This window comes from Macaca fascicularis, chromosome 16 (genome assembly GCF_037993035.2).
Source record: "Macaca fascicularis isolate 582-1 chromosome 16, T2T-MFA8v1.1".
NCBI classification, from domain to species: domain Eukaryota; kingdom Metazoa; phylum Chordata; class Mammalia; order Primates; family Cercopithecidae; genus Macaca; species Macaca fascicularis.
Genome location: NC_088390.1, coordinates 38388905 through 38412733, shown reverse-complemented (window position 1 = coordinate 38412733; position 23829 = coordinate 38388905). Strand labels below are relative to the sequence as shown.

General features: G+C 41.8%; 2 protein-coding genes and 1 long non-coding RNA gene across 12 annotated transcripts in view; 1 reads left to right on the top strand and 2 right to left on the bottom strand.

The window, feature by feature from the left end:
* Positions 1 to 220: 220 nt before the first annotated feature.
* On the bottom strand, positions 221 to 2337 carry LOC135967631 (uncharacterized). Its single transcript, XR_010581772.2, has 2 exons — positions 2135 to 2337; positions 221 to 523 (listed from the first exon to the last, which is right to left on the bottom strand). It is a non-coding gene; the product is annotated as an uncharacterized lncRNA (long non-coding RNA).
* An 85-nt stretch (positions 2338 to 2422) lies between these two features.
* On the top strand, positions 2423 to 9399 carry TEFM (transcription elongation factor, mitochondrial). 5 transcript variants are annotated; one of them, XM_074018961.1, is made up of 4 exons: positions 2423 to 2495; positions 4022 to 4485; positions 7871 to 7982; positions 8765 to 9399. In XM_074018961.1, exons 3-4 carry the CDS (start codon positions 7941 to 7943, stop codon positions 9200 to 9202), a joined length of 480 nt encoding a protein of 159 aa, XP_073875062.1. In that variant the 5' UTR covers positions 2423 to 2495; positions 4022 to 4485; positions 7871 to 7940; the 3' UTR covers positions 9203 to 9399. The 5 variants fall into 5 exon arrangements, with proteins under 5 accessions (XP_073875062.1, XP_073875061.1, XP_045231105.1 ...); XM_074018960.1 differs by having other exon boundaries at positions 7830 to 7982; positions 8823 to 9399; XM_045375170.3 differs by having other exon boundaries at positions 7830 to 7982.
* ATAD5 (ATPase family AAA domain containing 5) overlaps positions 8732 to 23829 on the bottom strand; it is a 71556-nt gene continuing 56458 nt past the window's right edge. For all 6 annotated transcript variants that reach the window (XM_045375171.3, XM_045375175.3, XM_045375172.3 and 3 more), the window contains 5 exons: positions 21182 to 21362; positions 15530 to 15711; positions 14194 to 15029; positions 13614 to 13772; positions 8732 to 13501 (listed from right to left, as the gene is read on the bottom strand). In XM_045375171.3, the coding sequence (XP_045231106.1) occupies positions 13423 to 13501; positions 13614 to 13772; positions 14194 to 15029; positions 15530 to 15711; positions 21182 to 21362 (1437 nt within the window). In that variant the 3' untranslated portion in view covers positions 8732 to 13422. The remainder of the gene's footprint in view (positions 13502 to 13613; positions 13773 to 14193; positions 15030 to 15529; positions 15712 to 21181; positions 21363 to 23829) is intronic.

The window sequence follows — 23829 nt, the reverse complement described above, 5'->3', positions numbered from 1 at the left end:
AAGCAGCCCTGTGCAGTAGGTACCATTAACTCTGTTTTACAAATGAGGAAGGTGAGGTTCAGAGAGGATAAGAAACTGCCTAAGGTGATGCAGTTAGTAAGTGATAAAGTGTGTCTTGCTAGCGAATCAGACTGTCTTTGAAAGCATCACCAGGACTTCTTATGGCCTCACGTATTAGTTTATTAGGGCTGCTGTAACAAATGACCACAAACTGGGTGGCTTAAAGCAACAGACATTTATTCTCTCCAGTTCAGGAGGCTGGAAGCCCAAAATCAAGATGTTATCTGGGCTGGTTCCTTCAAAGGGCTCTGAGGGGACTCTGGCCCATGCCTCTCTCCTAGTTTCTAGTGACTGCTGGCAACACTTGGTCTTCCTGGGCTTGTAGATGCATCATTCCAATCTCCACTTCCATCTTCACATGGCATTCACAGGGCCATCTTCTCATAAGAACAGCAGTCATGTTGGATTAGTCCCTGCCCCAGTCCAGCGTGTCCTCATTTTAATTAGTTACATCTACAATGGCCTTATTTGGAAAAATAAGGTACTGGGGATTAGGACTTCAACAAATTTGTTTTGAGGGATGCAATTCAATCATAACATCTCAGTAAGGTGAATAAGCCCTACAGTTGAGGAAATTATTTCCTCCTGATTTTGCAGAAAAAGTTGATGTAATTTCTTGTTAGATTCGTAAGTTGATGTAATTTGTTGTTAGATTCGTAAGTTCCCCAGAAACTGCCAAGGTACCTAGACTTCCTATGAGAAAATTTCTTTTCTTTTCTTTTTTTTTTTTTTTTTTTTTTGAGACAAGGTCTGGCTCTGTCCCCCAGGCCGGAGTGTGGTGACACGATCTCCACTCACTGCAACCTCTACCTCGCGGGCTCAGGTGATTCTCCCACCTCAGCCTCTTCAGTAGTTGGGATAACAGGCATGCTCCACCACACCCGGCTAATTTTTTAGTAGAGACGGGGTTTCACCATGTTGCCCAGGATGGTCTGGAACTCGAGAGCTCAAGGGATCAGCCCGTCTCGGCCTCCCAAAGTGCTGGAATTACAGACTCGAGCCACTGCTCCCAACCAGCACATTTTATTAATACTTATGATTCCCCCACATCCCCACTGCCCTCCAGACACAAAACAATCAATCCATTGCTGCCTCATAAAAACACAAACTCATCACCTTTCCCTCCCTCCTGAATTCCCCGTTTTTCACAAAACTGGCTCCCCATCTTCCAGAAATAATCCGTTTCTTTCTACTCTCCTTACATCTCCCAGGTTCAATTCCCTACGGTTGGCCGGGCGCAGTGGCTCACGCCTGTAATCCCAGCACTTTGGGAGGCCGACGTGGGCGGATCACCTGAGGTCAGGAGGTCAAGACCAAACTGGCCAACATGGTGAAACCCGTCTCTAGCAAAAATACAAAAATTAGCCGGGCGTGGTGGCGCGCGCCTGTAATCCCAGCTACTCGGGAGGCTGAGGCACGAGAATCGCTTGAAATCGGGAGGCGGAGGTTGCAGCGAGATCGCACCACTGCACTCCAGCCTGGGCGACAGAGCAAGACTGTCCAAAAAAAAAAAAGAAAAAAGAAAAAAATCCTTACGGTTGCCTCTCCCCTGGGAAGAGGAGAGGCAACTTCTCTTTGCTGCCAGGCTCTTCACCTCCAATCCAGCCTCACATTCGGTATACAGTATACGGCCAATTTTCTAGAAACACATCTCCAGTCTGACTCTGCAAATCATAAACCTCGGGGACTTCAGGCATTTTCCTCCCTGGTGGAGTATTCAACTGCTCCACCCAGCATTCAAGGACAAACTCAATTCGGCGCCACATTCATCTCCCTTTATCCCTTCTAAGTGGAATACCGCTCCAGCGCCAACGCAATCTCCTCCTCCCTCGCCCTTCCCTAATCCCTTGCCTGCCCTGTTTCCCTGTTGAGCTCCTGAAACACTTCGCATCTCTCCCCGTTATTCCAGTCTATCTGGTGAAAAGGTTATTTGAGGACCTTGTCTACGCTGCCCCCACCAGATCCCGCTCCCGGCGCCACAGGCTGGGCCCCAACAGGAGCTCCTCAATCTAAGTGTCTACGAGAAACCCAGGGAGTCTCCACGAAGGAGGGACTTTGCCCACTAGAGACTAACACTGGCCTCCGAATTGCCTTCCTGGAGATTCGGCCTAGCGGCTCTCAGGAGTCGGGAGGGGCAAGAACGTCTCCCCGGTGCAGTGGAAGAAGACTGCCGGCCAGCCCGGGACTCGGAATCCGGGGCCAGGGCCTCGGCAGGCGCCCGCTCGGAAGCCGGCAGCGCAGACGCGGACAACCCACTGCTCAGCGGGACACATCTCCGGCCTTGCGCCGGAACGCCGCTTGGACAACAACCTTTCCGCCGAGTGCAGGCCGAGCGCTTTTGGGCGCAGCACGCAGGAACCGGAAGTCAATGGAGGAAGACCGGACCTACTGACTCAATTTGGAGATGAGCGGCCCTACCCTCTTCATGGCGGGAGGTAGGGTGCTTGGCACACTGGGGTAGTTTCCTGTCTGTCACTAGCCTCTGACCCTAGAGGCTAATGGAATAGGGCTGGAGGTATTCTGGAGGAACCTGGAGTGTTTCCTTCCTCATGTCCCTCATGTCCCTTGTTCAGGCCCCTCTCTTGGAGCCCCAGCCTAGTTGACGGGGCGGTTTTCGGAACATTTGTGCTTCCCTGGCCTCAGGTTCCACAGGTGGCTCCTCAGAGTGGGCGGATGGTTCAGATTCTCACAGCCGCTTGCTTACCTCTGGCCGCATTACTTTCCTGTGGCTGCGATGTTAGAGTGACTTCCCACTGGTTTTACAAAGTTATGCATTGTATGGTGTTTCTCATACTTGCAAAAACGTCATGGTAGAAATCTTGAAAAGTGTACGGAAGAAAATAAAACTGCCCTTAAATCTACCACTTAGCTGAAACATTTCTTTCTTTTTTTTTTTTTTTGAGACGGAGTCTCACGCTGTTGCCCAGGCTGGAGTGCAGTGGCGCGATCTCGGCTCACTGCAAGCTCCGCCTCCTGGGTTCACGCCATTCTCCTGCCTCAGCCTCCTGAGTAGCTAGGACTACAGGCGCCCGCCACCGCGCCCGGCTAATTTTTTGTATTTTTAGTAGAGACGGGGTTTCACTGTGGTCTCGATATCCTGACCTTGTGATCCGCCCGCCTCGGCCTCCCAAAGTGCTGGGATTACAGGCTTGAGCCACCGCGCCCGGCGAAACATTTCTTATAAACGTATAAAATTTAATTTTATTCAGTTCCACCAGATGAGATACTAAAATGTGAAAATGGAAGTGAAGAGAAACCTTTTTTTTTTTTTTTTTTTGAAACAAGTTACACTCATGTTGCCCAAACTGGAATGCAATGGTGTGATCTGGGCTCACCGCAACCTCCGCCTTCCGGGTTAAAGCGATTCTCCTGCCTCAGCCTCCTGAAGGTAGCTGGGATTACAGGCATACGCCACCACGCCCGGCTAATTTTGTATGTTTAGTAGAGTCAGGGTTTCTCCATGTTGGTCAGGCTGGTCTCGAACTCCCAACCTCAGGTGATCCTCCCACCTCGGCTCCAAAAGTGCCAGGATTATAGGCGTGAGCCACTACGCCCGGCCTAAGACAAACCTTAACAGGAAATATTAGTTACAAAAAGATTCCTCTAAATTAAAAATATCAAAAACGTTAAGCAGTTGGAATAATTATTTCAACTACCTTCTTCCTAATGGGTGTAAAATACAGTTTTCTAGGTAGTAAAACTTTGGACTGATCCATAAAAATCGGAAGACATCTCTCGTGACTTGAAAACAACAAAAGCTGTATTTAAAACTCTATGTAATATAGTTTAAAAACTAATCCTCTTTTAAAGATGATTCTCCAGGACAATTTAATATTGTCCTCTACTAGTTCTTAAATTCCGGGAAAGTATTTGTGACTTTGCAAAGGATCTAGTCAAGCTTGCAACTAACACTAAAGGAAGTAGGACATCCAACTTACATTTTGCTACATTTTCCTTTTAGAGAGGTGGAGATGCTTTCTGGCCCCGTCGAGGTCATCCCTGTTCCGGGTCTTACATAATTCCTGCTGTCGGAAAAAATCCACTACACCTAAGAAAATTACTCCCAATGTTACTTTTTGTGATGAAAATGCAAAGGAGCCTGAAAATGCACTTGACAAGCTCTTCTCTTCAGAACAGCAGGCTTCCATCTTGCATGTGTTGAATACAGCATCTACTAAAGAACTTGAAGCTTTCAGATTGCTTCGTGGAAGAAGGTCCATCAATATCGTAAAGCACAGAGAAAACTTTGGGCGATTTCAGAATTTAGAGAGTTTAATGAATGTGCCCTTGTTTAAGTATAAAAGTACAGTTCAAGTTTGTAACTCCATACTTTGTCCAAAGACTGGAGGGGAAAAAAGAAAGTTACTGGAAAACCGGTTCCTGAGAAAGCTCCTCAAACCAGACATAGAAAGAGAAAGACTTAAGGTATATTCTTCATGTCTGCTATACTGCCTAATATTTGAGAACCTACTCTGGAAAGCAGTCTTCGGGGCATTGGGTTGGGAAGTGGCTAAGACAAGGTTCTTCAGGTTTAGTTGGCAAGTATATGGTCACTACCAAATAATGAGATGTACAGATAGTAAATTGGCAGTTGAGAGGAGAGAAAACAATGGGCTGTGACTGTTGTGGAAAGTTTACTGGAAAAACTCAATTTAGATCTTAAAGGAGAGATCCTTTGGCTGGGAGAGGAGGGGATTCTAGGTAGAAAGAACAGTTAGTGTTGAGAAGCAGGTCTAGGCAAGGCTTATTTAAGAGGAGCGTCATTGGAGATACTAGGCTGTGTCTAAGGGTGATGTTGGGATTAATGAGAAATTAAGGAGTAAAGATGGGTTATGGCCTTTCTAAAAGCACTTCTTTTTCCATTATCTTAAAAAAATAAGTACTACAAATATTTGACACAGCTTTTTTTTTTTGAGACGGAGTCTTGCGCTGTCACCAGGCTGGAGTACAGTGGCACGATCTTGGCTCACGACAACCTCCACCTCCCAGGAACAAGCGATTCTCCTGCCTCAGCCTCCTGAGTAGCTGGGACTACAGGCACACGCCCCCACACCCAGCTAATTTTTGTATTTTTAGTAGAGACGGGGTTTCACCACGTTGGCCAGGATGGTCTCGATCTGTTGACCTCATGATTCACCCACCTCGGGCTCCCAAAGTGCTGGGATTACAGGTGTGAGCCACTGCGCCTGGACACAGCATTCAAATATTAAACTTTAGAGGAACTCATGTCCTGTGTAACATTGCTTGATAATCATTATCTCAAAAAATCATAAGCACCATTTTTTTCTAGACCAGTGGCTCCCAGGTTTTTGAGGAATATGGGTACTTTTGAAAACCTGATGAGGCCGGGCGCGGTGGCTCAAGCCTGTAATCCCAGCACTTTGGGAGGCCGAGACGGGCGGATCACGAGGTCAGGAGATCGAGACCATCCTGGCTAACACAATGAAACCCCGTCTCCACTAAAAATACAAAAAAAATTAGCCGGGCGTGGTGGCGGCGCCTGTAGTCCCAGCGACTCAGGAGGCTGAGGCAGGAGAATGGCGGGAACCCGGGAGGCGGAGCTTGCAGTGAGCCGAGATCGCGCCACTGCACTCCAGCCTGGGCGACAGAGCGAGACTCCGCCTCAAAAAAAAAAAAAAAAAGAAAACCTGATGAAAGCTGTGGACCCTTTTCCTGTAGAAAAAGATATAGCACATATACACAGAATACTGCAGTTTCAGAGGACTGGCAGATTCTGTTAAGTCCGCTCATGGACTCCAGGTAGAACTGCTGCAATTGATCTGGAACATATTTCAACCAAACTTTTCAGGGAGGATTCTCATCCAAATTCATGGCCAAAACTATTTATATCCAGATTATAGTGCAGTTGCATCTTATTTAGGGGGCTGGATTCTAAAGTCAGTTTTTATGGAGACATAAGTCATGCAGTAAAATCCTTTAAGAGAAAATCGATTGCCCACAAAGTATTGTGTGTAGTCTGGTTTAGTAATGCTTACGCACACTAAAGCTTGAGAGTCACTGAGCTAAAGAAAAGAACCAATAGGAGGTCTGTATTTTGGGCATCTATACTATTTTGTCTTTAAGACATTTATCCAGTTCTTAGCAATGAAAGGGAGATGGGAATAGAACTAATTGTTCCTGTTTATTTGCCTCTGTATCTATAGAACATATTAGTTTGTTAATATAACTAAGTGAGCCATGTTGGGGAAAGGTAATAGCATTGTACTTCATTGTCAGCCCATACTTGATAGGAAGCAAAATCTAGATATTCAATTACTTATATATCTCCTTGTAGAAGCCCTATAGGCAACCCAAACTTAATACATTAAAAACAAACCAAAACAAAACAAAAAAATTTCTTCCCACCTTCCCTAGGGTCATCTTCATCATTAATGATGCCATTCAGTCACTGATATAAAACTGGAATTCTTAGACTCCTCATTAAACCTATATATTAATTCTGTTCCCACTATCTGTTTCTTTTCCTTCTGTCATTGTCTTCAATTCTTAATACTTTCTCATGTTATAACAGGTACCTAACACAGATCCCTACCTTTAGTGCCCTCCAGCTCATCTTTTACACCATGAGTGATTTTTCTGAAATGTAAATCTTATGTTATTCCTTAACATTCTGTTTTTTTAGTGGCCCCTGTAGCACTCAGGATAAAGCAGGTTACTTACGTTTACAGACACCTGCCTAGTCCTCTGCCCTTTTCCTATTCAGTCTTTATTGTACTGCCAGAGTTTGAGATGTCAAACAGCCTATCTTTCCTGATATCTGGGTGAAATAACTTCCCGTGCACCATCTCATTCTCCTAGTTCTCCAGCAAACCTTCCCTGATCACTTCTCTCTACAATAGTTTTATGGTGGCATTTCTTATAATGTACAGTTACGTTTGTTTCCTAGTATCTAGTGCAGACCCTGGCTACACTTGAGTTTGAATGCCTACTTTGGGCTAGGTGTTGAGATGAGTATAGGTTCTTTATCTATAAACTGCTGTTCGTTACCTTTTAATAATAATTACTCCTCAGTGGCTCACCCCCATAATCCCAGCACTTTGGGAGGCAGAGGCGGATGGATCACTTGAGTTCAGGAGTTCAAGACCAGCCTGGCCAACATGGTGAAACCCCGTCTCTACTAAACGTACAAAAATTAGCTGGGTGTGGTGGCAGGTGCCTGTAATCCCAGCTACTCAGGAGGCTGAGGCAGGAGGATTGCTTGAATCTGGGAGGTGGATGTTGCGGTGAGCCGATTGTGCCACTGCACTCCAGCCTGGGTGATAGAGTGAGACTCCATCTCAAAATAATAATAATTACTCCTGCATTTCTTTGATAATTCTCAGTTCATAAACTATAAGTTGATATTACATAAACTAGTTAGGCATTCTGAATTTGTAGATTATGTTTGCATTTGTAAAATGTTTACACTTCTGGCCAGGCACAGTGGCCCATGCCTGTAATCCTAGCACTTTGGGAGGCGAGGCAGGTGGATCATGAGGTCAGGAGATCGAGACCATCCTGGCTAACACAGTGAAACCCCGTCTCTACTAAAAATATAAAAAATCAGCCGGGCATGGTGGCGGGTGCCTGTAGTCCCAGCTACTCGGGAGGCTGAGGCAGGAGAATGGCATGAACCTAGGAGGCGGAGCTTGCAGTGAGCCAAGATCACACCACTGCACTCCAGCCTGGGCAAGAGTGAGACTCCATCTCAAAAAAAGAAAAAAAAAAAAAAAGTTTACACTTCTAATTAAACCAGTTTTTTCTTTTAGGCAGTTAATAGTATCATATCTATTGTTTTTGGTACTCGAAGAATTGCCTGGGCTCACCTCGATCGTAAATTGACAGTGCTGGACTGGCAGCACAGTGACCGTTGGAGTTTAATGAAGGGAACATCATACTCATCATCAGTCTACTTAGAAGAGGTAAGGCAGTTGCAGCACCTCCAGATTCCTACCTGCTAGAGTGTAGTTTAATCTTCTGGTCCCAAAAGGAATGTAATAAAATAGTAAAGATGGGTTTTCTTCTGGTACTTGTTACTCACTTGTTCCTATTATGTTTTCCATCACCTTTGATTTTTAAAAATTCAACCTTTAGTTAGTTCAAGAAATGCCTTATGCTTTTAAAGGCAGATACTGAGAAAATCAATGGTATTTCATTCTAAATGTTATAGAACATTATCACTGTCTTTTATTTATAAAGCTTCTTTTTCAAAATGCCATCACATTGTGTCATTTGAGTTTTCAAAACCTTGTGAAATGGGCAGGAATTATCACCTTGATTATACATATGAAATCTGTGGTTCAGTCAAGCATCTGATGTGATTAGTCAGTTGCAGACATGATTGATTCTTGCTAGTTATTCTAACCCTATGCTCTATCCCAGAAAATGTTTGAAGGTTAATAAAACAGTTTTAAGTTGTCTAATCTTAAAGCCAATACAGATTTTAGAAATTATGAAGTCCATTGTACAGATCAAGAAACTGGTACTTAGGAGGACTAAATAGCTTAGCTGTTGTTGTGACACAACCATGACCAGAACCAGACTGCTCATAAAATGGCTTTTTCAGTTATTTCAAAATTGTCAATAGTGATATAGTATAAGTTAACTAATTATAATATTTTAAAATAGAAGTGGGACAGAGAGGGGACCAAACATAAAATGTAATGAATTATTTCTGCTCCTTTATTTTGCCTTCTTTTAAAAGATTTCCTCGATCATTTCAAAGATGCCTAAAGCAGATTTCTATGTTCTGGAAAAAACAGGACTTTCCATTCAAAACTCATCTCTGTTTCCAATACTGCTACATTTTCATATCATGGAAGCCATGCTGTATGCCTTATTGAATAAAACTTTTGCCCAGGAAGGGCAGCATCAGGTGCTGAGCATAAATCGAAACGCAGTGGGGAAGCATTTTGAACTGATGATTGGTGACTCCCGGACTAGTGGAAAAGAGCTCGTGAAGCAGTTTCTCTTTGATTCTGTACTGAAGGCGAATCCTCGGGTGTTCTTCCCATCAGATAAAATAGTCCGCTACAGACAGATGTTTTTATCTACTGAACTACAAAGAGTAGAAGAGCTTTATGATTCATTATTACAAGCTGTTGCCTTCTATGAATTAGCAGTGTTTGACTCTGAGCCCTAGAATTCTGAGGTTAATGTGCTACAGTTATATTAATGTATAATTATTAGCTCTAACGTAACACCAACTGTTGTGAACATCCATGTTATTGGAAAAGAACACATTTTGAGTGTATTTTAGATGTTTAAATTCTGACTTTTGGCTATTAAATGGCTTACACAATAAGCCAAGACCAAATCAATAAACATTTTATGAGATTCTGTGCCTTTCAGGTTAACGTGTTAAACAGTAAGATGGGGCTTGGTGCAGTGGCTTACGCCGATAATCCCAGCACTGTGGGAGGCTGAGGCAGGAGGACTGCTTGTGCCCAGGGAGCTCAAGAGCAGCTTGGGTAACATAGCAAGACCACAAATTTTTAAAAATTTTTCATTAAAAAAAGAAACAGATGCCAACTTCACAAAAACAAGAAACAAAGTTATCTCCTTTTAAAAGCAAATACTATCTACACTAAGCATTTGTATTATCATCATATTGTTAAAATAGGGAATAATGGTTTTCCTAGGTGGTACTTACTATAATAAAGCTGGCCTGGCACAGTGGCTCACACCCGTAATCCCAGCACTTTGGGAAGCCGAGGCGGATGGATCACCTGAAGTCAGGAGTTTGAGACTGGCCTGACCAAAGTGGAGAAACCCTGTCTCTACCAAACAAAAAAATACAGAATTAGCTGGGCATGGCGGTACATGCCTGTATCCCCAGCTACTCGCAAGGCTGAGACAGGAGAATCGCTTGAACCTGGAAGGTGGAGGTGGCAGTGAGCTGAGATAGTGCCATTGTACTCCAGCCTGGGCAACAAGAGTGAAACTCCATCTCAAAAAAAAAAAAAAAGAATAAAGCTAAAGATAACCAATAACACAGCTTATAGAATCGTCCTCTTATTCTCTAAGTAGAATGTGGTTTGCCACACTGCCTCCAAAAGCTGGTTTTCTTTTTTTGAGATAGGGTCTCACTTTATCACCCAGGCTAGAGTGCAGGGGCATAATCACAGTTCACTGCAGCACCTCCTAGCCTCAAGCAGTCCTCCTGCCTCTCTTGAATAGCTAGGACTACAGGCACATGCCACCATACCCAGCTAATTTATTTTGTGTAGAGACGGGTCTCACCCTGTTGCCCAGGCTGGGCTCAAATTCCTGGCCTCAAGCAGTCCTCCTGCCTCAGCCTCCCAAAGTGCTGGGATTACTGGTGTGAGCCACCATACCCGGCCCCAAAAGATGACTTTCATCAGCTCAAATATATTAGCCAAAAACAAACAAGCTTTGTCTAATAGGCTTTTGTTTTGAGACCTAGTCTGGCTCTGTTGCCCAGGCTGGAGTGCAGTGGCGTGATCTTGGCTCACTGCAACCTCTGCCTCCTGGGTTCAAGCAATTCTCCTGCCTCAGCCTCCCAAGTAGCTGGGACTATAGGCACACACCACCATGCCCAGCTAATTTTTGTATTTTTAGTAAAGATGGGATTTCGCTATATTGGCCAGGCTGGTCTCCAACTCCTGACCTTGTGATCCTCCTGCCTCGGCCTCCCAAAGTGTTGAGATTACAGGAATGAGCCACCGTGCCCAGCAGGCTCATTTTTTAACTTTGCAATATTTTAACTTGACAGACCATCTTTTGATGTCCATTTTACCATTGTCTATCTTAGTTGAGGTCCTCAATATATCTTCTTTATGAACCTAAGTCTCTTTGATGTCAAAGTATTAAGTATCAGTGGTGCATGCCTGCCAGCTACTTGGAAGGCTGAGGTAGGAGGATAACTTGCGCCCAGGAGTTTGAAGCCAGCCTCGGCAACATAGCAAGGCCCCATCTCTTAAAAAAAAAAAAAAAAAGTATTAAATATTTTCTGTAACATAAACATTTTCTATAATCTAAAAGTGAAATATACTTGTTTAAAAAAATTTCAAATAATCTGAAACAAAGCAAGAAATGGAAGCCCTCCCTTCTCTAGCACCTCCAACTCCCTAGGGTTGGTATACGCTCTTGACCTGTTGCCACGCACAAATACAGTTTCTATATTTACATATGTTATTGTGTACCTAAACATCTCCACTTTGGAAATGTAGATACCTCAATCTATGCATGTCTAAAAAGGAAATCATTCTCTTTCCATCCAAACCATCTCCTTTGCCATTGTTTTCTATTTTGATAGTTTCTCCAACTACCTAGTTGTTCATAACAGAAACATGGCATTATCACAAAAGTGAATCTGAATCTTCCAGGAATTTACTGTCTTTAAAAACGAAAGGCTGGGCGCAGTGGCTCATGCGTGTCATCTCAGCACTTTGGGAGGCTGAGGTGGGCGGATCACGTGAGGTCAGAAGTTCAAGACCAACCTGGCCAACATGGAGAAACCCTGTCTCTACTAAAAATGCAAAATTAGCTGGGCATGGTGGGGCGTGGTGGCACATGTCTGTAATCCCAGCTACTCGGGAGGCTGAGGCAGGAGAATCACTTAAACCCGGGAGGTAGAAGTTGCAGTGAGCCAAGATCACACCATTGCACTCCTGCCTGGACAACAAGAGCGAAACTCCATCTCAAACAAACAAAAAAAATGAAAAGGCTGGGTGCAGTGGCCGCATCCATAATCCCAATACTTTGGGAGGCCAAGGAAGCAGGATCACTTGAGCTCAAGAGTTGGAGGCTGTGGTGAACTATGATTGTGCCACTGTACTCCAGCCTGGGCAACTAGAGTGAGATCAAGAGTGAGACCTCTTAAAAAAAAAAAGATAAAGATTTTTTTCCCTGAATTATTATAAACCTAAAAATAAATAAAATATTAAATGTGTCCCTATTAGGGAGGAAAATACTCCTATTATTTTCTTTTTTTTTTTTTTTAAGAGGAGAAAAAAGTTTTTTAAAGATATTTTTAAAAATACTTCAGGCCAGGCACAGTGGCTCACGCCTGTAATCCCAGCACTTTGGGAGGCCAGGGCAGGCAGATCACCTGAGGTCAGGAGTTTGAGACCAGCCTGTCCAACATGGAGAAACCCTGTCTCTACTAAAAATACAAAATTAGCCAGGTATGGTGGTAGGTTCCCGTAATCTCAGCTACTCGGGACGCTGAGGCAGGAGAATCGCTTGAACCTGGGAGGTGGAGGTTGCAATGAGCCAAGGTCCTGCCATTGCACTCCAGCCTGGACAACCAGAGCAAAACTCCGTCTCAAAAAACAAAACAAAACAAAACTTCAGAAGATCTTATTCTCTCTTCTGTACAGGGATGAAATCTTTAAGTTATATCCTATATTCAAACCCATACAATATACATATTTACCAAGGTGATTACATCTGAACTCTTTTTTAAACATTTCATAAAGCCTTTAGCTTTAACCTTTAATTAGATCAATATACTAATTAATGCAAGAAAAAGTAAATTGAACAAATAAGAGGTAAAAATATCTATCTTCATACACATTTATAAACATATACTGTTCAAAATTGTACAATATAGACCGAGCACGGTGGTTCACGCCTGTAATCCCAGCACTTTGGGAGGCCAAGGCGAATGGATCACTTGAGGTCAGGAGTTAGAGACCAGCCTGACCAACATGGTAAAACCCTGTCTCTACTAAAAATACAAAAATTAGCTGAGCAAGGTGGTGGGCTCCTGTAATCCCAGCTACTCGGGAGGTTGAGGCAGGATAATCGCTTGAACCTGGGAGGCAAAGGTTGCAGTGAGCTGATACCAAGCCACTGCACTCCAGCCTGGGTGACAGAGCGAGATTCCATCTCAAAAAACAATAACAAAAAAAAAAAAACTGTACAATATGAGGATCCTTAACTTTTGGGTTAAAAATATAATTCATCAGATAATGTTTTTGTTTTACTGTTGTTTTTTTTTTTTGTAAAGCCAGTCAAATTTAGCAGTGGGAGATTGTATACCAACTTTAGTGACACTAATGTATCTGAATATTAAGCTAATATATAATATAAACACTTGAAATAGGGAGTTCATCTTAATGAACTCTACCTTCCAGAAACAGTTCACTCACATAGAAAAAATACTCCAACAAAGCTAAATCAGATAATACAAAAAATTCAGAAAAAAAATTACAATCATATATACAATTTGTAACTCAAATATTTTAAATATTTGCCCACCAATAAAAAAATATACAAATTGTTTGTTTAAAATGTACATTGAGAAATATACTTTTCCACGAAGATCCACATAATATAAAAATGTATCTTAAGGACCACATGATAATCTATACAAAGCATGGTTAGTATGAAACATTAAGGGAAGGTAGCTGCCAAAGTATTCACAGTCTCTTTTGGAATGTCAAGATGAATTCCTTCAAAATAGTGCAGGAATCTGTCAAAATTACAAAGAAAAATACAATTTAATATTAACATTTTCATCTTATGAAAATATGTATTAATCTTGAAAAAACTATCTAAAATGTTGTTTTTAATAAAGCCTTTACCTTCTTTTACTTTTTCCTTGTTCTTTTAGCTTCTCAGTCTTACAGATGTTTCGAAGGGTTGGCAGGTACTCAATTATACTAGCTTGTCTATTACCCACATAGAGAAGAGATCGACTCGAAAATACACTTTTAATGACTGCTATCCTCTTCCAAGCATTCCTGTAAAAGTAATGCATTGTTTTTAATTTTTAATGCCCAAGAAAAATGCAGTAATCCCAATCACAACCAGTTTAGTTTCCTTGCCTCTGGTCTAGACCAGATGACATTTCCAGATTAATTTCCTGTCAACATATCAATCACTCCCATACTGAAAAATCTCAGTAACTATCTGCTATCTATCACAGCAAGACCAAACTCCCTCCTGGGTCATTCAAGCGTTACCTAAATCCACCCCAATCCTCATTATTTCTCTTCCCAGCAATCAGGCTGGTCTCCTTAACTGTCTCATTAGAAGCTGCATTATTAATGTTAAGGGCTTACAATGATCAACAGTACAGCACTTTTAAATTAAGAAAAAACTAATGATTTCCCCTTTACTATTTATTACTAAAAAATAAAAAGTAAAGGAAGTAAGACTTACTCTAAATTAGCTGCTGACTGACTAAAGTATACATTATTGCGCTTTTGTGAAATATAAAAAGTAAGATCATTGGTTGGATCTCTTCCTAATTTCTTGCAAGAATTCAAGTTTTCCAGTGCTTTTGAAATAGTAGAAGAACATTTAGTAAAGCTGAGAGCTTCTGCAGCTGCTTTTAATTCTCCAGAGCTTTGAGAAGTCCATCCATCATTACTCTCAAGACTAAACTCATCACAAAGTCCACTTTTAACCTTTCCATTTGTCCAACTCAAGTCATTTCTACCGTATTCGTTTTGTTCCCTTACATCAGTTAAAAGGGCATCTAAGAAGGACATGTTATCCATGAACTCAGAGAGAGAATTTAAACAATGAGAAACAAGGGCAGAACATTTTTTTTCTGCAGTTGTTTTGGGAGGACGAGGAATAGATTTCTTTGTCTCTGAATTGCTTCCTTTGTCTCTGGCTTTGCTTTCTTCTGAATTTGAGGAAGACAACACAGGGGACAGCCTAACAGATTCATCAGGGAAGTCCAAGTCAGTGTCGAATAAGTCACTATCATCTAATATTACCAATGTTTTCTTTTGTTTCTTTTTCTGGGACTTTTTCAATGGCTGTTCTCTTTCAGAATGTTTCCTAGCAAGACAGTTCACACTTTTTGTTGCTGCACTGGCATCCACAGTTACTGATGAGCCACAAAAGTTTTTAGTTTCTGGAATGGTATCAACTGGTAATGGTAGAATAAACTCAAGATTACTATATAAAAAGTCTACATTCCGCATTTGGAATTCTGTAAGAAGCTGGATGAGTTTATGCCATTCTTCCTTTGTTGTGATTTTGTGCTGAAAAACAATGTTGAATAAAGAAATGTTATAGCAGTACATAGTCTGAACACTTCTTGTATGAATACAGTGTTATCCTTATTCTAACTTCAAAGTATTGAGTCACTACCCCTCATAATTTTATTTATCTATATTTAATATATCAAAATAGTACTAAAAGTCTAAAAATTAAATTTAGACTTAATTTGGAGAATTAAATTCTCTATATATGTAGTATATACTCCAATATTATTAGAAGCACATTTATTTAAAACCACTTCTCTGAAATAGTCTATCTGAAAAATATTCTAAATTCTATTCTAAATCCTACAATATGCATTCAGAGCAATGCCTATGCACCATTTGTTAAAGTGATAGAATGTGTTAAAATCAGAGACCTAAGGCTTATACAAATTATAGGCATAGTTAAGTTAAACTTAAGATTCAAAAGACAGGAGTCTAGTGTTGGGAATATGAAAAGGAATATAAATTCAACATTGCAAAACAGACATTGAAAATACCTTTAAAAATGAAAATAAGTCTTCAGATGGGGAAAAAATGTTCTTAAGACCAAACAAGGTCTCAGCACAGCCACTGTCACATTTCGGAAGGTCTATACATTTCTTTTTAGTATTTTTAGGGTAAATTTTGTTATCAAGGCCATGTTCAGAGCAAACTAGTTGTACATTTTTGCTATTTCCACCTACAAAATAAAAGAAAATCTTAGCTCTCTCTATATATGTATTAAACAAATTGTATCAAACAATTATTTAAAGCCTGAGATCCTTTGACATCTTCTGGACAAATATCCCCATTTTGTTGTTTAATTCATTAAAAGTACAATATAAGCATTATTCTTTTTTTTTTTTTTTTTTTTTTTAAAAAGACAAAGTATCACTCTGTCACCAGGCTGAAGTGCAGTGGTTCAATTTCAGCTCACTGAAACCTCCACCTCCTGGGTTCAAGTGATTTTTCTGCCTCAGCCTCCAGAGTAGTTGGGATTACAGCCACGCGTCACCACACCTGGCTAATTTTTGCATTTTTAGTAGAGACGGGGTTTCACCATGTTGGCCAGGCCGATCTCGAACTCCTGACCTCAAGTGATCTGCCCCCTCGACTTCCCAAAGTGCTGGGATTACATACGTGAGCCACTGTGCCCAGTCATAAGCATTATTTCTACCAAGAAATAAACTAAGTGAGGTGATGGTGGGGGACTTTCAAAGCCATCCAACAGAAAAAGTGCAAGGACTATGAGCAGGCAAATCACGGAAGAAAAATAAATGCCTAATATTAATTTCAGGCTGGGTGAGGTGGCTCACGCCTGTAATCCCAGCACTTTGGGAGGCTGAGGCAGGTGGATCACTTGAGCTCAGGAGTTCGAGACCATCCTGGGCAACATGGTGAAACCTCGTCTCTACTCAAAATACAAAAATTAGCCAGGCATGGTGACGCATGCCTGTAGTCCCCGCTACTAGGGAGGCTGAGGCAGGAGAATAGCTTGAACCTGCGAGGCGGAAGTTGCAGTGAGCTGAGATCACGCCACTGCACTCCAGTCTGGGCAACAGAGTGAGACTCCAAAGGAAAAAAAAAAAGAAACAGTAATTTCAGCGGGGCACAGTGGCTCACACCTGTAATCCCAGCACTTTGGGAGGCCAAGGCAGGTGGATCACCTGAGGTCAGGAGTTTGAGACCAGCCTGGCCAACATGGCGAAACCCCATCTCTACTAAAAATACAAAAAATTAGCTTGGCGTAGTGGTGCGTGCCTATAATCCCAACTACTTGGGAGGCTGAGGCAGGAGAATCACTTGAACCTGGGAGGCAGAGGCTGCAGTGAGCTGAGATCACGCCATTGTACTCTGGCCTAGGCGACTGAGCGAAGCTCCACCTCAGATGATAATAATGATAATAATAATAATAATTTCAAAGACCTAATAAGAAGATATGCAATTTCACCAATAAGCATGGAAATGTAATTTTAAAATAATATACTGTACGCGTTTCACTTTTTAAATTGGCAAAATTAAAAGAATTATAATGTAGTTCTGTCAGCAGTACACATGAAAAAACCATCATATACTATTCATGGGAGCATAAGTTGGTACAATTGTCATCAGAGGGCAGTCTGACAACTATCAAAATGTAAAGTGTATACACCCTTTATGACCCAGCAGTCATACTTCTAGAATTCTCTCTATCAGTATTACAGACATGTTCAAGGATATATGTTTAAAGATATTCACCGTATTTTAATGTCAAATTGAAGATAGTTTAAGGGTCTATAAGTAATGGTTAAATTACGGTACATCCATTCTATTCTATAGAAAAGCATGCAGCTGTGAAAAACAGTGGGATAATAGGACCATATGTGCTGACAATAAACTTAAAAATAACTAACAACATATATAATAATAGGTTAATTTTCCTAAATAAGTATTTTTATGTTATATGCATAAAGGTCTAACTGTGGCTACTTTCAAGAAGTAGGGGAATATTGTTTTATGTATGTATTTTTTTTTTTAAAGGCAGGAATGAAATGTATATTAAAAAAAGGACCTTTAAGAAGAGAAATTGGCCGGGTGAGGTGGCTCATGCCTGTAATCCTAGCACTTTGGGAGGCTGAGGTGGGCAGATCACGAGATCGGGACCATCCTGGCTAACACAGTGAAATCCTGTCTCTACTAAAAATGCAAAAAATTAGCTGGGCATGGTGGTACATGCCTGTAATCCCAGCTACTCGGGAGGCTGAGGCAGGAGAATCGCTTGAACCTGGGAGGTTGCAGCGAACCGAGACTGCGCCACTGCACTCCAGCCTGGACGACAGAGCCAGACTCTGTCTCAAAAAAAAAAAAAAAAAAAAAAGACAAAGAAAAAAAAGAAGAGAAACTATGCTATACTTATTTTCTGTCTTCTAAAGTTCTTGCTGTAACAATTTATATCCAGTGATATATCAAAAAGTTATTAACTAATTTGTTACACCAGGATATTTTCCATGTGTTATATATTATATTTACTTTTGAGATATGGTTAAAGCTATGGGCTTACACTGAATAGAATATATAGGCATATCTACTTTGAAAAACAATAATATGAAGCCGGGTGAGGTGGCTCATTCCTGTAATCCCAGCACTTTGGGAGGCCAAGGAAGGTGGATCACTTGAGCCCAGGAGTTCAAAACCGGGCTGGGCAACATAGTGAGACCCCGTCTCTACAAAAAATACAAAAGTTAGGTGTGGTGGTGCACGCCTGTGGTCCCATCCACTCAGGAGGCTCAGGTGGGAAGACGGCTCGAGTCCAGGAGATTGAGGCTCCAGTGAGCCATGACTGCGCCACCACTGCACTCCAGCCTGGGCAACAGAGTGAGACACTGTCTCAAAATAAAAAAAAAAAAAAAAAAAGAAGAAGAAAAAGAATATGTTAAAATGTTAAACTAATTAAAAGAAAAAACTGATAAGGAATTAATATTACATAATTTCACCTTGGTTTCCTTGAAATATTTGTGTATTTACCAGAGTAGGATCTGTAACTAGAGAACCGTGACTATGGAGCATGGAAACCACAAACTAAAACCTCTTCAGGCAAGGAGCCATGTCTTAACCATGTAAACACAAGACCCGACATGGAGAAGGTACTCACTTGAATTAGGTAACAATGATGACTGAAAAAAAAAAAAAAAAAGAAATAAAAGCATTTCTGAAATAATAAAGTACTTAGGAAAGACAGAATTTAAAGAGCCCTGAAGTTAAAAGTGATTGTACATTATAGTTACATAAAAAGAATACTATATATCTATATATCTACTCATGTAGAAAAACCAATGTTTTTAGTAAGTGAAAAAGTTGTAGGCCGGGCGCGGTGGCTCAAGCCTGTAATCCCAGCACTTTGGGAGGCCGAGGCGGGCGGATCACAAGGTCAGGAGATCGAGACCACAGTGAAACCCCGTCTCTACTAAAAATACAAAAAAAAAAAATTAGCCGGGCGCGGTGGCGGGCGCCTGTAGTCCCAGCTACTCAGGAGGCTGAGGCAGGAGAATGGCGGGAACCCGGGAGGCGGAGCTTGCAGTGAGCCGAGATTGTGCCACTGCACTCCAGCCTGGGCAACAGCGTGAGACTCCGTCTCAAAAAAAAAAAAAAAAAAAAAAGTTGTTAAATAATAATTTTAGTATCATTTGTTTATAAGGAACCATATGTTAATAAATGTATGCGTAACAGTTTGAAAATTTAAGAGTCAAATTTCTGGGGAGGAAGCTGGACACAGTGGCCTACTTAGGAGGCTAGGACAAGAGGATCGCTTGAGCCCAGGAGTTCAGGGCTATCCTGCATTATGATCCTGCCCATGAATAGTCAGTCACTATACTCTAGCCTGGGCAATATAGCGAGACCCTATCTCAAAAAAAAAAAAGGAAGAAAAACTTTTGAAGAGGAAAGGGGAACAGGGTGGGAGGTTTTTTCTGTGTTTGTCTTTTAATTTTTTTTTTTTTTTTTTGAGACAGAGTCTCGCTCTGTCGTCCAGGTTGGAGTGCAGTGGCGCGATCTTGGCGCCTCTGCCTCCCGGGTTCAAGCAATTTTCCCGCCTCAGCCTCCCAAGTAGCTGGGATTACAGGCACGTGCTGCCACGCCTGGCTAATTTTTGTATTTTTAGTAGAGACGGGGTTTCACCATATTGGCCAGAATGGTCTTGATCTCCTGACCTCAAGATCTAACCTCCTCAGCCTCCCAAAGTGCTGGGATTACAGGCGTGAGCCACCGTGCCCAGCCTGTGTGTGTGTGTTTTTAATTAAACAATGAGATCATCTTAAAAGCGCAACTACAAAAGAGTAAGTAACTTACAGATTAGTTCAAATCTCTCATTTTTGAGGTGAAAAAACAGGCTCAAAAAGGCAAAGTGAATTTTGGAGCTTATATATTAATTGTAAAGAGCAGCATACCCAGGAGAAAAATCCAACTTTCTAGGTCCAGTTTAATTCTGTTTACTCACGTTGACTGCAAAATTTTTTCTTTTAGTCAGAGTCTCACTCTGTTACCCAGGCTGGAGTGCAGTGGCATGATCTTGGCTCACTGCAACGTCGATCTCCCAGGTTCTAGCAATCCTCCCATCTCTACCCCCCAAGTAGCTAGGACCAGAGGCATGCACCACCATGCCTAGCCAAATTTTTGTAGAGATGGGGTTTCACCATGTTGCCCAGGCTGGTCTCAAACTCCTGAGCTCAAGGAATCCACCCCACTTGGCCTCCCAAAGTGCTGGGATTACAGTTGTGAGACACTGTGCCAGGCCAAAATGTTTTATGAACAAAGTTGACATATGCATATTTATTTTGAAGATTAACATAACAAGTTGCTTAAAATTTTTATAATCTTTCAACTATTCTAGTATAGCACAGAGTTTTTTTAAGTAAAAAAAAAAAAAAAATTTTTTAGGGCCAGATGTGGTAGCTCACGCCTGTAATTCCAGCACTTTGGGAGACCAAGGCAGGTGGATCACAAGGTCAGGAGTTCAAGACCAACCTAGCCAACACAGTAAACCCCGTCTCTACTAAAAGACAAAAAAAATTAGCTGGGCGTGGTGGCGGGGGCCTGTAATCCCAGCTACTCGGGAGGCTGAGGCAGGAGAATTGCTTGAACCTGGGAGGCAGAGGTTGCAGAGAGCCGAGATCGCACCACTGCACTCCAGCCCAGGCAACAGTGCCAGACTCCATCTGAAAAAAGAAAAAAAAATTTTTTTTTTTTTTTTTTTTTTTTTTTTAAAGATATGGGATATTGCTGTATTGTCCAGGTCAGAGTGCAGTGGCATAATCATAGCTCACTGCAGCCTCAAACTCCTGGGATCATGTGATCCTCCTACTTCAGCCTCCTGAGTAGCCAGTACACGCCACCCTGACCAGCTTATTTAAAAAAATTTTTTTGTAGAGACAGGGGTCTCGCTTTCTTGCACACGCTGGTTTTGAACTCCTGGCTTCAAGTGATCCTCCCGCCTTGGCCTCCCAAAAATTTTCTTGTAGAGACATGGGTCTCACTATGTTGAGCAGACTGATCTGGACCTCCTGGCCTCAAGAGATCCTCCACCTTACTCTCCCAAAGTGCTGGGATTACAGGCATGAGCCACTGCACCCAGCCATAGCACAGATTTTTAAATAGGGTCCCATAATAGAAATGTCTTTAATAACAAATCAACTTACCATGAAGGGTTAATGGTCGTTCTTCTAAAACTCCACCTCCACTTCTAATCCAGAATTGTAAGTAAAGGATACTTTTTCTGATATCGCAAGTATTTGCAGTTAACAAGGTTACAAAGTCTTTTATATCAGTTCTAAAATTCTCAGTTAAGCAAATCATTTGTAGGTAGCTGGCAACATTTAGCTTCAAAACAGAGAGAAATGTGGTTAACTGCTGAGTTAAAATAGATACAGCAATAATACATACAAATAATATCTAAAAGTGAGACAAATTTTGCTAAAATTCACATTATCCTAAATGCTCTTCTTGAGGATGAAACTGCTTTAAAAATATAAGGGAATATACTACTAAATTAAAAGCATTTATATATATTTCTTTTATTAACTGTATATTGTGCAAGACAGCAAGGAAACTTTTATAGGAGATTCTCCAACCTGAACACTGGCAGTTTTACAAACCTTGACAAAACCCCTTAGGATTAAGTAATAGTATAGCTTGATAGAATATCTTACAACAAAATTATAAATATGATACTGTAACACTGAAAAATACACAATTTTTTAAAAACAGGTTAGAAATTGCACTAATGAGTGCATAAAGCTAATTAATTTTTTTTTTGTAGAGATGGGGTCTCACTGTATTGCCCAGGCTGGTCTCAAACTCCTGGCATCAAGCAATCTTCCTGACTTAGCCTTCCAAAGTGCTGGGATTATAGGCATGAGCCACTGTGCCCAGCCAAGAAATTGAGAGAGGCTGAGGCAAGAAGATCACCTGAGGTCAGGAGTTTGAGACCAGCCTGCCCAGCATGGTGATACCCTATCTCTAACTCCAGCTACTCAGGAGGCTGAAGCAGGAAAATCACTTGAACCTGGGAGGTGGAGGTTACAGTGAGCCAAGATCACACCATTGCACTCCAGCCTGAGCGACAGAGCGAGACTCTGTCTCAAAATAAATAAATTAAATAATTCAGTTTATCAAAGAGTTTTCCACAAAGAAAACTCGTAAATTCACTGATGAAGTATATAAAATACCAAAAAATAAAGAATATCAAACCTGTACAAACTCTTAAAAAAAGAGAAGGAAACATTTCTCAACTCTTTTTGGGGGCAGCTTAACCTTAATATTTTAAAGCTAACAAAGACAATTCTTAAAAAAAAAAAAAAGAAAAGAAAAGAGGCCGGGCGCGGTGGCTCAAGCCTGTAATCCCAGCACTTTGGGAGGCCGAGACGGGCGGATCATGAGGTCAGGAGATCAAGACCATCCTGGCTAACATGGTGAAACCCCGTCTCTACTAAAAAATACAAAAATCTAGCCGGGCAACGTGGCGGGCGTCTGTAGTCCAGCTACTCGGGAGGCTGAGGCAGGAGAATGGCGTGAACCCGGGAGGCGGAGCTTGCAGTGAGCTGAGATCCGGCCACTGCACTCCAGCCTGGGCGACAGAGCAAGACTCCGTCTCAAAAAAGAAAAAAAAAAAAAAAAGAAAAAAAAAGAAGGTTACAAAGTAGTATTCCTCAAGAAAATAAACATATGAATCCTTAATAAATTAATCACAAATCTAATCAATCAATAAAGTGGATAATACATCCTGACCAAGTGGTTTATCATTAGAAAATCAGTCAGTGTAATTCACCGTAGAGATAGATAGAAGTAGAAAAATATGATTTCAACACATGCAAAAGAAGCTTTTGATAAAATCCAATACCCACTCTCGATAAAAAGTCTAAGAAAACTGGAATAGGCTGGGGGCCGTGGCTCACGCCTGTAATCCCAGCACTTTGGGAGGCTGAGGCGGGCGTATCATGAGGTCAGGAGATCGAGACCATCCTGGCTAACACGGTGAAACCCTGTCTCTACTAAAAAATACAAAAAATTAGCCGGGCGAGATGGCGGGCGCCTGTAGTCCCAGCTACTCGGGAGGCTGAGGCAGGAGAATGGTGTGAACCTGGGAGGTGGAGCTTGCAGTGAGCCGAGATCCGGTCACTGCACTCCAGCCTGGGCAACAGAGCGAGACTCCGTCTCAAAAAAAAAAAAGAAAGAAAGAAAGAAAGAAAGAAATATAAGGCAAGGGGCAGGTGCGGTGGCTCACATCTGTAATCCCAGCATTTTGGGAGGCTGAGGCAGGCGGATCACTTGAGGTCAGGAGTTCAAGACCAGCCTGGCCAACATGGTAACACTATATCTATTAAAAATACAAAAATTAGCCGGGCGTGGTGGCACGTGCCTGTAGTCCCAGCTACTCGGGAGGCTGAGGCAAGAGAATTGCTTGAACCCGGGAGGGAGGCAGAGGTTGCAGTGAGCGGAGATCGCGCCACTGCACTCCAGTCCAGGTGACAAAGCGAAGACTACATCTTAAAAAAAAAAAAAGAAAGAAAAGAAATGTAATGCAAGTAAAACACTGTAAGCTATATATATACTATGACTTAGGTGAACCTTGAGGATGTTATGCTAAGTGAAATAAGCCAGTCACAGCTGGGCGCGATGGCTCAGGCCTGTAATCCCAGTACTTTGGGAGGCTGAGGCAGGAGAATCGCTTGAAACTGAGAGGCAGAGGTTGCAGTGACCGAGATCGCGCCACTGCACTCCAGCCTGGCAACACAGCAAAACTCCATCTCAAAAAAAAAAAAAAAAAAAATCGGTCCCAAAAAGCCAA